Genomic DNA, 13,059 nt, shown 5'->3' on the forward strand with positions numbered 1-13,059 from the left:
CACATTCCTCCAGACCACCGTCAGCTCAGAAGTTTATATGTATATCTCACTTTTATGTGGACACGATAACTGCTGTAATTTTGTGCCAATCACTATGAAATTGTTCCTTAAAGATAACTCGTCCCAAAATCTCGGTCGAATTTGTTAACGGGCAAAATCGGACCATGGGAATGGAAATGGGGGCTTTTTCGAAAAAACAAAATATCGCTATAACTTTCTTATTAAGTAAAATATCGAATTCGTTTAAAGTTCCTACTATTATTTGCATAAGGGCCTAAAATGTATCTAAGTAATTTTTTTTATATCACCAACCCAGGGCCCAGGGAGTTGAAAAAATGGGGTTTCGAAGACAAAAAAAACATACCTACATTAATAGGCAAGCAGAGGTTAATTTGAAAGTACATCAATAGATAAATAAGTTTCTATATTACACTTTTGTTAATCTATTGTATCCTTTTGTTAATTATATCGGATTCTGAGGAAGAAATGTCTAACGCCGATCGATATTAAAAAAAAGGTAGAAGATATGACTAAAAACCTATTACCGCAAAATATTGTTTAATGTATTTTTTGAAAACTTAAAAAAAATACTCCGTAAACAATGTATTCTATAATTGATTTAAATCAATAATCCCAATATTTTCTCAAACGTAGTCTCTAAAATGGTCATTAATGCACTCTTGCGAAGTTTACGTAATATACTTCGCACTTGTGCATTAACGGCTATCATTAAAGAAAAAAAAAGATACATAAAGAAAAACAGTTTGAACATCTTCAAAGCAAATAAGACAAAATTAATGAATTACTTATTAAGATAAATAGTCCTGAAGAATACCACCTAAAGAGTATTACACAACTTCTCCGTAACAATCTTATTTTTCCAGATGTTGCAATTGGGAATATGTGTATAATAAACTAATATAACCTGTTACGGATAGAAATTTTGGGTACCCAGTTTTATCCAAAGTCAAAAAAAATAAAAATAAAAATATGCCCGCAATTCTGCGTGAATGTTGATTATTTGTGTGTGTGTGTGTGTGTGTGTGTGTGTGTGTGTGTGTGTGTGTGTGTGTGTGTGTGTGAGAGAGAGAGAGTGTGAGAAAGCGAGCGCGTGTGTGTTCGGGGATTGGTATCTATTTGATTTTATCTTGATTTTAGGTAGATTTCATAAGACGCTACCTATTGTAGTGAGTACCATGATTCGACTTCCGAAAACTTTCGACATATCTTCGATTTCCACATTTACCAGACCCCAAAACCACGGTGAGTTCAAAAGTTTATATATATATGTACGTATATTATATATATATATATACGTATATTTCATTTTCTTTTGGACACGATAACTGCCGTAATTTTGCGCGAATCACTTTCAAATTGATAAATAAAATATACGTTGTAAAAAATGCTGTAAACTACTGCTACTATGTTGTGACGTCACAGGAGAGTGGTAGAATTAAATAAATTAATAATATTTAAAAAGTAACTCGGTCTGGCCGGGTCTCGAACTCGATTGCTTATTTGATTCGGTACCTGGTGCGTTAAGTTTCGCGGCTACATCAGCTGCCGACCGTACAAGCGAAATTTGTTCTATGTAAGTTGCGAAATTACATTAGTTTAGTTAGTGCCGACCGTCGCCGCTAGTACCGCCACACCCGAGCGAATTAAATTCGGTATGCACGCGCGATTTAGCTAGAATCATTGAATTAAATAAACGAAAAAATATTATATTTAAATAAAATGATAAATATTTAAATTAAGTTGTGTGTGTAAGCCGTGCATAAAAAAAAACCCACAATTGGCACCTTTTTAAAATTATTTTCTTAGGTTAGGTGTAGATATTAGGTATAAAAAAATCATTCTCCCACGATGATACTTTCAAAGAAGGAGGAAAAGAGAAAGAGATAGAGAGAGAATATGTTATATAGAAAGAAAGAGAGAAATGGTGGTGGATATCGATCTAAAATTTCATGAAATCTTTGTTGTGGACGTACAGTAGGAATTCACTTAACATTTAATCATCCTATATAATTTTAGTCACATTTCTACTATGGATTATTTTTTTAATAAAAAAACTGTCTTATTGCCTTGAACACAAATAACAGTCTTCATAATACGTTTCGTATATGGATATAACTACTTTTATTTTAAAGAAATTGTATTTTTACTAGAGGCAACTAATTATAACTTTTCATATTTTATTTTCTTTTAAGATTAAAATATTACAGTTAAGTAAATGGAAATGACCATGCTTATAAATATACAGTTTCACTGTGTAAAACGATATATAGTTTCGTTTTACACAGTAAAACGAACCTATAAACTTAACTTAAAAACAAAGCGTTTCTGAATGTTTATCTGAATTCTTTTCATTATTTTCACGAGTAGAACGTGTCCTGAATGTTTCTCAGTTTCTTCGTCGGACACCTGTATAAAAAAATAAAATATATTCTGAAATTCGAATCCTAGTAAAAGTTAATCGCTTTTATACGGATTTGAATTCTTAATAGTAGATACCGGTATACTTTTTTGTTGAGGATCAATTAACCACACGTCTCAGGACTATACAAGACTATACCTCATTTACATGTTATACATGTCATTCTCATCTCATTTAGCCATGGGGTTGCTTATTGTTCATTAGTTTAAGAGAGATTGCAACGTACACATGAAAAAATATATATATATATATATACTAGCGGACCCGACAGACGTTGTCCTGACACGGCATTATTCTGTAATAAATGCACACACATAAATATAAGTAACTTAAGTTAAAATTAGCAGGAATGTGTTCTAAATTTCATTAAAATATACTATTAGTATGATATTATCAGTTTGTGATTGCTGTATTATTGTAATGGATTTATTGATTAATTATGTGTAGTATGGTTAATATTTATTTTCACTAAATATTGAGATGTCCGATGAAAATTGAATTAAAAAATCAAAACGTCGTAAAAAATTAATAAATTTTCATCCACATTATTACTAATTTTCACTTAACATCATTCCAAAAAAGTACCTCCTACAAATTTTTTTTTTAATTTAATAATTTTGATGTTTCATAACCATATAACGGTTAATCAATTAATAAAAAAATTAAAGCACTGTAAAAAAGCAACGTAGTTAAAATTTTAGTAGAAATTTTTATCATTTTCCTCATTATTTATTTTAACATCTGTTTACCAAATTTTAGATAATTGCAAATTATTTTTAATTTTAGAAAACTTTTTTAATTCAATTTTTTAAATATATTTTAAACTATATTATAAGTAACTTATATTTTAATTTTATAAATGTTATATTTTATTTTACAAACTTAAATTTTTATTTTCAAAGAGCCGTTCAATACTTCAAAATTTGCATAGAATCAAATGAGAACTGACAATTTAAATTTGTAGGTTAGGTTGATTGTTATTGAGTGCACGTGTATACATCATTAAAATTGATGAAAAATCATGTAAAATCATGTAAAATACTCACTTCAATACTGCACCTTACAAATTTGCACAATGTACATTTTTTAATTAAACTTTAAAACGTTATTTCAATAAATAATAATATAATATAATATTCTCAATAAGCACGCAATTCTAGCAGACTCGGCAATGCTTCGCTATTGCTAGATCTGAGTATACATACAGATTAAATGACAACAATTGAAAGTTTCATAAAACCTTAAAAACTGAATATTAGCAATTTAACAAAATTTAACCTTTCACTTTATAAAAGTCAAACTGTAAATAAATCCAAATGGCAAAACAACAGCACTACCTATCGGATTTAATTCACACCACTCTCTAATCGCAGTATTCAGTGGAAAATAATTTTTTAACGAAAAGTGTTGTGGCTGCAAAATCATTACAATTAATACTGAACATTAAGAAACTTACAAAACATTACGGAACCTTATAAAATTTCACCTTTAACTTTATAAAATTCAGAATGTAAATAAATCCAATTGTCAGGACAGCACTACCTATCGGATTTAATTCAAACTATTCTCTAAACACAGTAGTTCGTTAAAAATACGAATTTTAATGTAAGAACAACACTAAGCTACTGTTCAAAAAGCAACAAAATAAAAAAAAAATCCTAGAATCCGATCGCAGCACCAACTAGCGGGTTTGACTGATAAACCAAAAATTAAAAAAAAAACTTCTAAAACGCGATCGCAGCTCTGCCTACCCACACGCTGCCTACCGGACCCAATTGTGAACCTTAACCATCCCAAGATCAACAACACATAAATAAATTAAAAAAACATTTTCACTTCAATACTGTACCTTACAAATTCGCACAATGTATATTTTTTAATTACACTTTAAAACGTTATTTCAATAAATAATAATATAATATTTCTCAATGCGCGCACAATTCTAAACGCGATCGCAGTGCTGCCTACTTGTTACTTAATCAGTTGTGATTTTGTTTACATTAGCAACGGCCATACGGGCTCTTTGTGATTGGTCGTTGTGTTTGATAGCGGCCATCTTGCATTGATATGATTGGTTTTCCTTTGTTTACATTTCCATCTGATTTATTAGCCTCTTATTTATTAAAAAAACTGTTTTCGCGATTTTTTGTAACACAATAATAACACAAAATTACGAAATATTTTTCTCAATTTGATCGCAGCACCAACTGAAGGGACAAACTAAAATTAAAATAGAATATTATTGAATATTCGATACTGCGATGGTAGTGCACTGAAAACATAATTTTTGTTTCCTAACATGCGATACATGATTTTAAACTGTTTTTTGATGCTAAAAACGAATATGAACTCAAAATCTTTCTATCACCCACCATTTTTGAAAAATTTGTAAATTTTAATTAAAGGATTTTATTCATTTTTAAACGTATAGTTAGTATTTTAAGCTCCTATATTGTATTTTGTTAGCTCATTTTTTATTATTTAACTTAGTTAACATAATTTTTAAGCTATAAATAATTGGTAGGGATTTAAATTTATCAAAAAATCAAGCTGAACTATTAGGATCAATACTGCAAAGTTGGAATTTACTTTTTAAAAAATACAAAAATTTCGGGCTTTCAAAGCCGACAAAAAGTATTTTCTCAGTACTTTATTGATGAAAATAATTCGGTTTATTGCACAAATATTGATGAGTATATGTTGCGCTTAGGACAATTTCATAAACCTGAGGACTGGCGCCTTTTCATAGATTCATCCAAGTGTAGTTTAAAGGTGGTTCTAATAGTGTAATTTAAACGGTAACAAATATCCTTCGATACCAATCGCTTATGGTTAATTAATTTAAAAGAAACATACGATGTGAAGAAAAACATTTTTGAAAAAATAAATTATAAAAAAACATAGCTGGAACATATGCGGTGATTTGAAAGTTATTGCTATTTTGTAAGTGCCGTTAGGTAATACTAAGTATATGTGTGAAAAATGCCATGCCTGACCGGGTTCCCGGTCAGGCATGGCATTTGGCACGCTAGAAATCATTCATCTCATCCTCTGTACAGTAATGATTAACTGCGGCCCCGGAGGTTAAACAAAAAAAAAGAAAGTATATGTGTTTTCTTTGCGAATGGGACAGCCGAGTCAGGGATAAATATTATGTTACGAAAGAGTGGAAGAAACGACACAACTTAATTCCAGATGGGAAAAATATTATTCATGAGCTCTTAGTTGAACCCAAAAACATATTTTTAGCCCTCTCCATATCAAGCTAGAATTAATGAAAAATTTTGTAAAAGCAATGAAGAAGGATAGTCCCTGATTTTTGTACATCAGAGAAATTTCCGAATGTAACTGGAGAAAAAATTAAGAAGGGATATTTGTTGGTCCTGAAATAAAATAGTTGGTCAAAGATGATGATGATTCTTGATGTTAAATAATGTAGAAAGTGCAGCTCAGGCTTCATTTAAAGAAGTTTGCAAACGTTTTCTCCGCAAATAAAATCCAACAATTATCACGATATTGTTAATCAACTTCTTACTTCATAGAGAGCTGTGGGATGTAATGTGTCTTTCAAAATACGTTTCCTCCACTCACATCTTGATTTTATCCCGGACAACCTCGGAGAAGTAAATGATGAACACGGTGAACGTTTCCACCACGACATTTCGGTGATGGAAAGCCGCTATAATGGGAAATGGAATACTAATATGGTAGCCGATTCCTGTTGGACATTAATTCGGGATGTGCCCGAGGCTAATTATAAAAGAAAAGCATCAACGAAATCATTCTAAAACAGGTATGACAATGCAAAATTATAAATTTTACAGATTTTAACTATATTTTTCCTTAATTTTTTTGAAGCGTAATTTATTGAAAACTAAGGATGATAGAAAAATTGTATTTACAGATCTGTAATGTATGCATAAAAGCAATTCAAGAAATGGTATCACACTTAAAGAAACAAAAAAAGTTTTATTTTATCTATCAGTGTAATCAAACCTTAAAATCCATATATGTAAAAATTGTTTTGTACTTTTCAATATTTATTGATCTATTAGAATTAAAAAAAAATATTTGTCAAATTTGTCTTTAATTTTACCTTCTTAAATGCAGTGTCAAGTTTAAAACAGTTGACAACTTATTAACTCATTAATTTGGCATTGTTTAAAAAAAAGATAAACAAAACTTTGTAAAGTATTATTCATAGATTATTATCCAGTATTATTAATTACTTTAAGCTCGACTTTAAAAAAAAAAATTAATTTATTTTACCATATTTAGTTATATTTTTTATTTAACATAGGATTACTTTATAAAAAAAGAAAGTTTACCACACAAAAAATAAATATTTTTCAAGTAAATTAAAACATAAATTTGCGACAAAAAAGTAATAGTATTTTTAAATTGCCAATGCAGGCCGTGTAATTTTTTATTTAAAACATTATCCGCTTAGTTACATGGAAAAAAGTGAAACTGAATATAAAAAAGATCCATCAAAATGGGCTATTTGTAAAAAGTGAGATTTAAAGAAAAGAAAATGGCTAACAGAGGGGAAGCGAAATATTTGATTTATCTATATGAAACTTTATCGTCTTCAATTAGTCCCTTAAGTTTGGAAAACACTTTCTGGGACTTCCTGTCAAGGGGGGAATGTGAGTGCTGTAATGCCCCCTTATTCGATGGGATCAAAAAATCAGGCCAAAACTGAAATATGTAGCCAGTTATTTGTACTAAATATATAGTTTAACGTAGTGTTATTGATGATAAATATAGTGTGATTAGGGCTGAATATACTTTTACCCCTTATTCCGATTGATTTTGGAATTTTAAGAAAAATTAAAAAGTACTTTCTTCATATTAAAGCTCAGGTTTCTACACCACTATAAAAAATTCAAACTGCCGAGAACTACCTCTCCCCCTTTGTTAATTTTTTCCAAAATTTAATACCAACAATTTTTTTTTGAGTCATTTTCGAAAAATATATGTTGTACCAGACCGGAGATATTTATCAAAACACAAATCAACACACGTTTACATACACGTATTCCGGAAATGTCTATGGATTTTTACATATTTTGGATTCAAAAATGAATCTCAAAATATGAATATCCATTAACAAAAAATCCGACATCGAAATTTTAGAACAACCTTACTCTCCCTTTATAACTATAGTTGTAAAACAGAAATTGAGCTACAGCTGGAAAAGTAATGATATAGTTCAATCAAAAGTGCGGTTTGAATTGAAAATTCTCTCCTTTTTTGAAGTTGATTAAAAATTTATGGTAATAAATAATAAGTTATAAATTATTTAAAAAATCCATAAATTTAACTATTACAGCAGTTTTAGTGAGTTGTTTTAGATGTTCATTGGATTTTGGTTGAAAAACATATAATCTTTCATTAAAATATCGTTTTATAATTACTGAATTTAAAATTATTATGACAGTAGCGTTAATTTAAAACGAAAACTTACCATATTTACAGTAACAGACCCGCCATACGACCATGATGTTATTCCCACTAACTACGATTAACGAACTGGGACATACTAGGCACCGCTCACTTCTCTCCGGTTGACAGACAGTTCCATTCATTAATCAATTGAAGAGTTACTACCTCTCCTGTTGCTCTATAACTCTCCCATTTCATCGCTCTCTTTATCTCTCCTCCCCCTTTTTCACTCTCTTCTAATATTCCTATCTCTCTCGTTCTATTGTTACCTCTCTGTAGTATTGCTGTCTTCATCGGCTCTCTCTTTTATTCAATATTTCCCCTATATTCAACCGATTCCTCTTTCTATCGTTTCCCCCCACTCCGTTTAATTTCCCCGTTCTCTTTTTGTTTCTCTTTATCATACGGTTGGCTTTATGCCAAACGTACGACTGACTGGTAGTCTACCTATAATTCAATAGCTAGATGACTACTTCAAACCGACTTCTTCTTCTTCTTCTGATTTCAAATTAACTTCAACACAGAGTTCTATTCTACATATCTTTATATCATCTCATTCAAGATGGTTGCTTCTCATTGTTAGACTAAATTCTTAATAATAAGATGTGATAGTACATTTCCTTTTAATGTACACTTGTATTTGATTAATGCGTAGATGTCAGGTTGTTTCTCAATTTTGTTATGGTAATAATAATAATAAATTATTATTATTATGTTATATTTAATTTGAGTATTATTTTATGCCCTTCATAGCACTAACACTCGAGTGTTAAAAGTAGTTTTGAGATGAAGATACTCCGAAACGCGTCAACTACGAATGTTAGTGAGTGATAAGGGCAGAAAACTAAACTAAAATCAATTATGTTATTTCCAACGGAAATATAAAATATTGTGAAAGCTTAATATTTATTATTTTACTGCTATTATATTTACTTATTTTATTATTATCATTATTGTTTGTATTATTCAATAGTAATAAATAGACTCTGGTTTTGAATCTTCCCCACATTAGTAAAATTTAGTATTGCCCTATAATTTAGATAGACTATCTCACGAAAATTTTCCTTTATTGTATTAATATCTAATTATATATATATATATTTCATAAATTATAACACGTTTTAGTTTTTTTTTAAATAAATAAATTACATATATATATTACAATAAAACAGGTAACACAAACACACTTATAAAATCAAACCAAAACGAAATAAACCCACCTACACTAAAAGAACTAAAACAAGCATTAAAAGAAATGAAAAATCACAAAGCAAGCGGGGAAGACCAGACAGTGGTAGAACTTTGAAAGGAGAATAAACAATCACTTCTAGAAAATCTCCAAAAAATCTGGAAAGTAGAAAAATTACCTAAACACTGGACTACTGCACTCATACACCTACTACACAAGAAAGGGAACAAAACTAACCCCGAAGACTAGACAGGAATTTCACTATTAGATTGTACATATAAAATATTCTCAAGAATAATCGTGAATGAAATAAAAGATCAACTCGAAAATGAACCGGAAGAATATCAGGGGGGATTTAAATCGTGGAGAGGCTGTCCTGAACAAATAGTCACTCTCAAATTAGTAACGGAGGTACACAAAATGAAACGAAAACTACTAACATCATTCATAGATTTCCAAAAAGCCTACGACAGTATTCATCGACTATCAATGCTGAAAATACTAAGAAACCTAGAATTACATCCAAAACTGTAAAAATGATAGAACTAACTTTAACTGATACATACTCCAAAATAAAATTCAGAGGAGAAATATCAGAACCATTCCTAACCAAAACAGGTTTAAGACAAGGAGATGAACTATCCCACTGCTCTTCAACTGCGTCCTAGAATATGTAACGAGAGAGTGGTACAAAAAAGACCCACCACACGTAATAATTGAAGCAAGGAAACATGTAACCATATCAAAGTAAACTGTCTAGAATTTGCAAAGTACCTAGCGTTTCTAGCCAATAACATCGCGGAAGCTAGAATCCAAGGAACTTCAATGGAAGAACTAGCAGGAAAAATAGGCTTAAGAATATCATATGAAAAGATATCAGATATCAAAAGATATCATATGAAAAGAAATGATAATGGCCATAAATTCCCTGGTATTGAACCACATAATCATAAACGGACACAAAGTTGAGCTGGTTGAACGGTTTAAATATTTAGGAGAAAATATCACACTTGATCTCAAAGAAAAAAATAAACTGGAAAAAAGAATACAAAAGCTCAAATATGCGCAAAATACCACCAAAACAACATATAACAAAAGATGTATCTCAATAGATACCAAACTCAGACATTAAAAAAACTGTAATCAGACCTACAATATCATATGGAAGCGAAACACTCTTCAAACTAAAATTCAATATTTCCTAGTCAGTAGAGATGCAAAGAATAGAAAGAAGAATTTTAAGAACATGGATAAATAAAATATGACTTACTGTTGGGGGAGAATGGAGACTCATACCAAACCAAGAGATATATAAAGACGAAGAACCAGCTCTAGACTAATTTAAAAAGAAAAGAATCCCCTTCTTTGGACACATAATAAGAACAGAACCGAGCAGGCTCGAAACTGGTCGAGAAGTACTGGAAAATGTCCAAAACACCGACCTGGATAACCGAAATTAAACAACATATGCAAGAACTAGAAATCACAACAGAAGATTTATGAAACAAAACTGACAATGTAAAAATATTAAAAGAAGGAAACTTCAGATTTAAAATATAAAAAAAAGAAAACAATAACAGGGTTTGTTCAGAAGAACTCAAAAAAGTAAGATCTGATAGAATGAAGAAGTATTGGGAAGCAATCAAGAAGAAAAATTAAAAGAAAAGACGAACCAGAGTTGACTAAAATGATCCAATATGCCTAAAAAAAGAAAAAATAAATAAATAATTAAAACTGGTAACAAATTCGACGAGGTTACGATATTTTTCCTTTTTAAAGAAATTTTATTAAAAGAAAAATAATATACGTTTTTAAAACTAAAAAAGAATATATATATATTTATATATTTTCTAAGTTAAAATCTGCATCCGGAAAAGTTATTTATTATCTAAAAAACAAACAAAATTATTTTAATTTAAAAAAAATAAATAAATCACAAAGCAAGATACTAAAAAATTATTTGATACAGTTAGTCATGGACTACCTACGAAGTTGTTATACAAAGTACGAAATTCCAAGAATTTCTTAATGAGAACTGCAATATAGATGATTACGCATCGTCTAACTGGTTATTACATTACCTGTTATACGAATCAAAGGAAGGTATATTCTGCTGTTGAATTGTCGGTCTGTCCTTATTATGTAGGCGGAAAAGATAATTATTTATAAAATTCAAAGAAAGGACTAAATCAGCGTTTACAGTTATGTAATAACACCTGAAATAATGTCAAGTCCATTGATTAAAAAGTAATAGAAGGTACATATTTCCCAGTGGTAATAAGGAAATTTCAACCTTTTCATTTTATAATAAAAAACTTAAAACTGTATTAATTGATAGAGGAATTCTGAAAAACTAATCAGTCTTTCGTAGAATTAGTTCATTACAAAAAATATTTCCTTAACAACAGCTCTTAAAGAGAGTATTTGCTGTATGTATTTTCTGTACCTGTAGTCAATTAAAACTATAAAATTATTTTTATAGAAAACTATAAAAATAAAATTTTAAAAACCCTACTTAAAAACGTTTTAAAAATTATTTTTTTTAGCTTTTCTTCAATTTTAACATTCGTGGTATCTGTATCAAATTAAAGAAAAAGTTAAAATAGACAATATAGTCAATATTTTATTACCCATTTATTATTATTGTTCTAGTTTAATGTTTATTGCTTATTGTGTTTGGTATTTATTGTTTAATTATTTATGATTATGCAATTATAAATGTAATTATGTAGCTACAGACTATTATCGTTGATGAGACTATAAATAAAGCATGTAAAAAAACTAATAAAATCAAGATAATAATATTTTTATTTAATTTAACATCAAGGTCAATTTTATTGATTTATGCAGGTATGTTACACGCGCGCGCATATCAGTTTATACACGTTGTATGCCTATATTTCACTAGAGTGCTAGATTTTTTTTTTTTAAAGTAAAGCTTATATTATGGTATTAGTATGTCAAGGCTAATAAATGATGCTGAGTTTATCCAAACTCTGGTAGACAACCTGGTTATGCTGGTTTGTGCAATCTATACTTTGTCGTAAAAAATGTTAACACTTTAACTTTTATTTATTTACTTTTTATGTAAACTGGTAATTATTTTCTGAAATAAATACATTAATATTACATTTTTATCGAATTAAAACAAACAAATATCATCAATTACTAACTTTAATTTGTCCTACCCCCAGCCTCCGAGTTCAAATCGTAAAAATAATTAAGAATATATTATTTAATTTTAGTTTTCAATGAATTTTTAAACTTATCTGTATTATTAGATAATTAATACTATTTTTTATATACAGAGTGTATCACTACGTTTTCCCGGACTTTCGTAACATATTTTACTCGTTAAAATAATGGAAAAGGTTCAAATAATAAACATATGTCCTTTGTGAGTTACGGCTAATGATAGAGTTTGCTCCGATTTCAGCTATCCCGGTAAAATGAGGTCGTACTGAAATTTTAGGACGTTAATTAAGGGAAAAAAATGAGATATTTCTTATAATTTTTGACTTGAAAATTGAATAAAATAGATGCCAGAACCGTATCTGCAGTAGTTTTTGAGAAATCTGGGATGAAACCAATTAATTGGGATGAAAAAAACTTGTTTTTATTTCCTTGTATGAAGTAAAAGAAGTATTGTGATCGCAAAAAATTTCAGTTTTCAGATTTCAACGGAAATATTCATTTTGATCATCTGTGAATCCATTTTGTCAAGTTTCGGCGGGACGTTTGTACGTACGTATGTATCTCTCATAACTCAAATGCGAATAGCAGTAGGATGTTGAAGTTTTGTATATAGGACTGTTCTAACATCTAGTTGTGTACCTCCTCTATTGATTGCAATCGACTGGACCAAAAAAGCCCAAAATCCAAAACAGATTTAGATTTTGGACTTTTTCTTATCTGCAGTAATAAGCCCTCGTTAAGAGCTTTTCAACATTATATCATAAGTGGTACTTATTTTCATTGGTTC

General features: G+C 29.6%; 1 protein-coding gene across 3 annotated transcripts in view; it reads right to left on the reverse strand.

Annotated features, from left to right (window-relative positions):
• Window positions 1-13,059, reverse strand: part of LOC142330167 (neuroglobin-like) — a 150,967-nt gene that overhangs the window by 61,184 nt on the left and 76,724 nt on the right. Inside the window, exon 1 of one of the 3 annotated variants that reach the window (XM_075375274.1) lies at window positions 7,911-8,043. The exons of the other annotated variants lie outside the window; for them this stretch is intronic. Within the exon in view, the coding sequence (XP_075231389.1) occupies window positions 7,911-7,913 (3 nt within the window). The 5' untranslated portion in view covers window positions 7,914-8,043. Of the gene's footprint in view, window positions 1-7,910; window positions 8,044-13,059 lie in introns of those variants that run through there. 3 annotated transcript variants of the gene reach the window in all.

Source organism: Lycorma delicatula, chromosome 9 (genome assembly GCF_047948215.1).
Source record: "Lycorma delicatula isolate Av1 chromosome 9, ASM4794821v1, whole genome shotgun sequence".
Taxonomy (NCBI): Eukaryota; Metazoa; Arthropoda; class Insecta; order Hemiptera; family Fulgoridae; genus Lycorma; species Lycorma delicatula.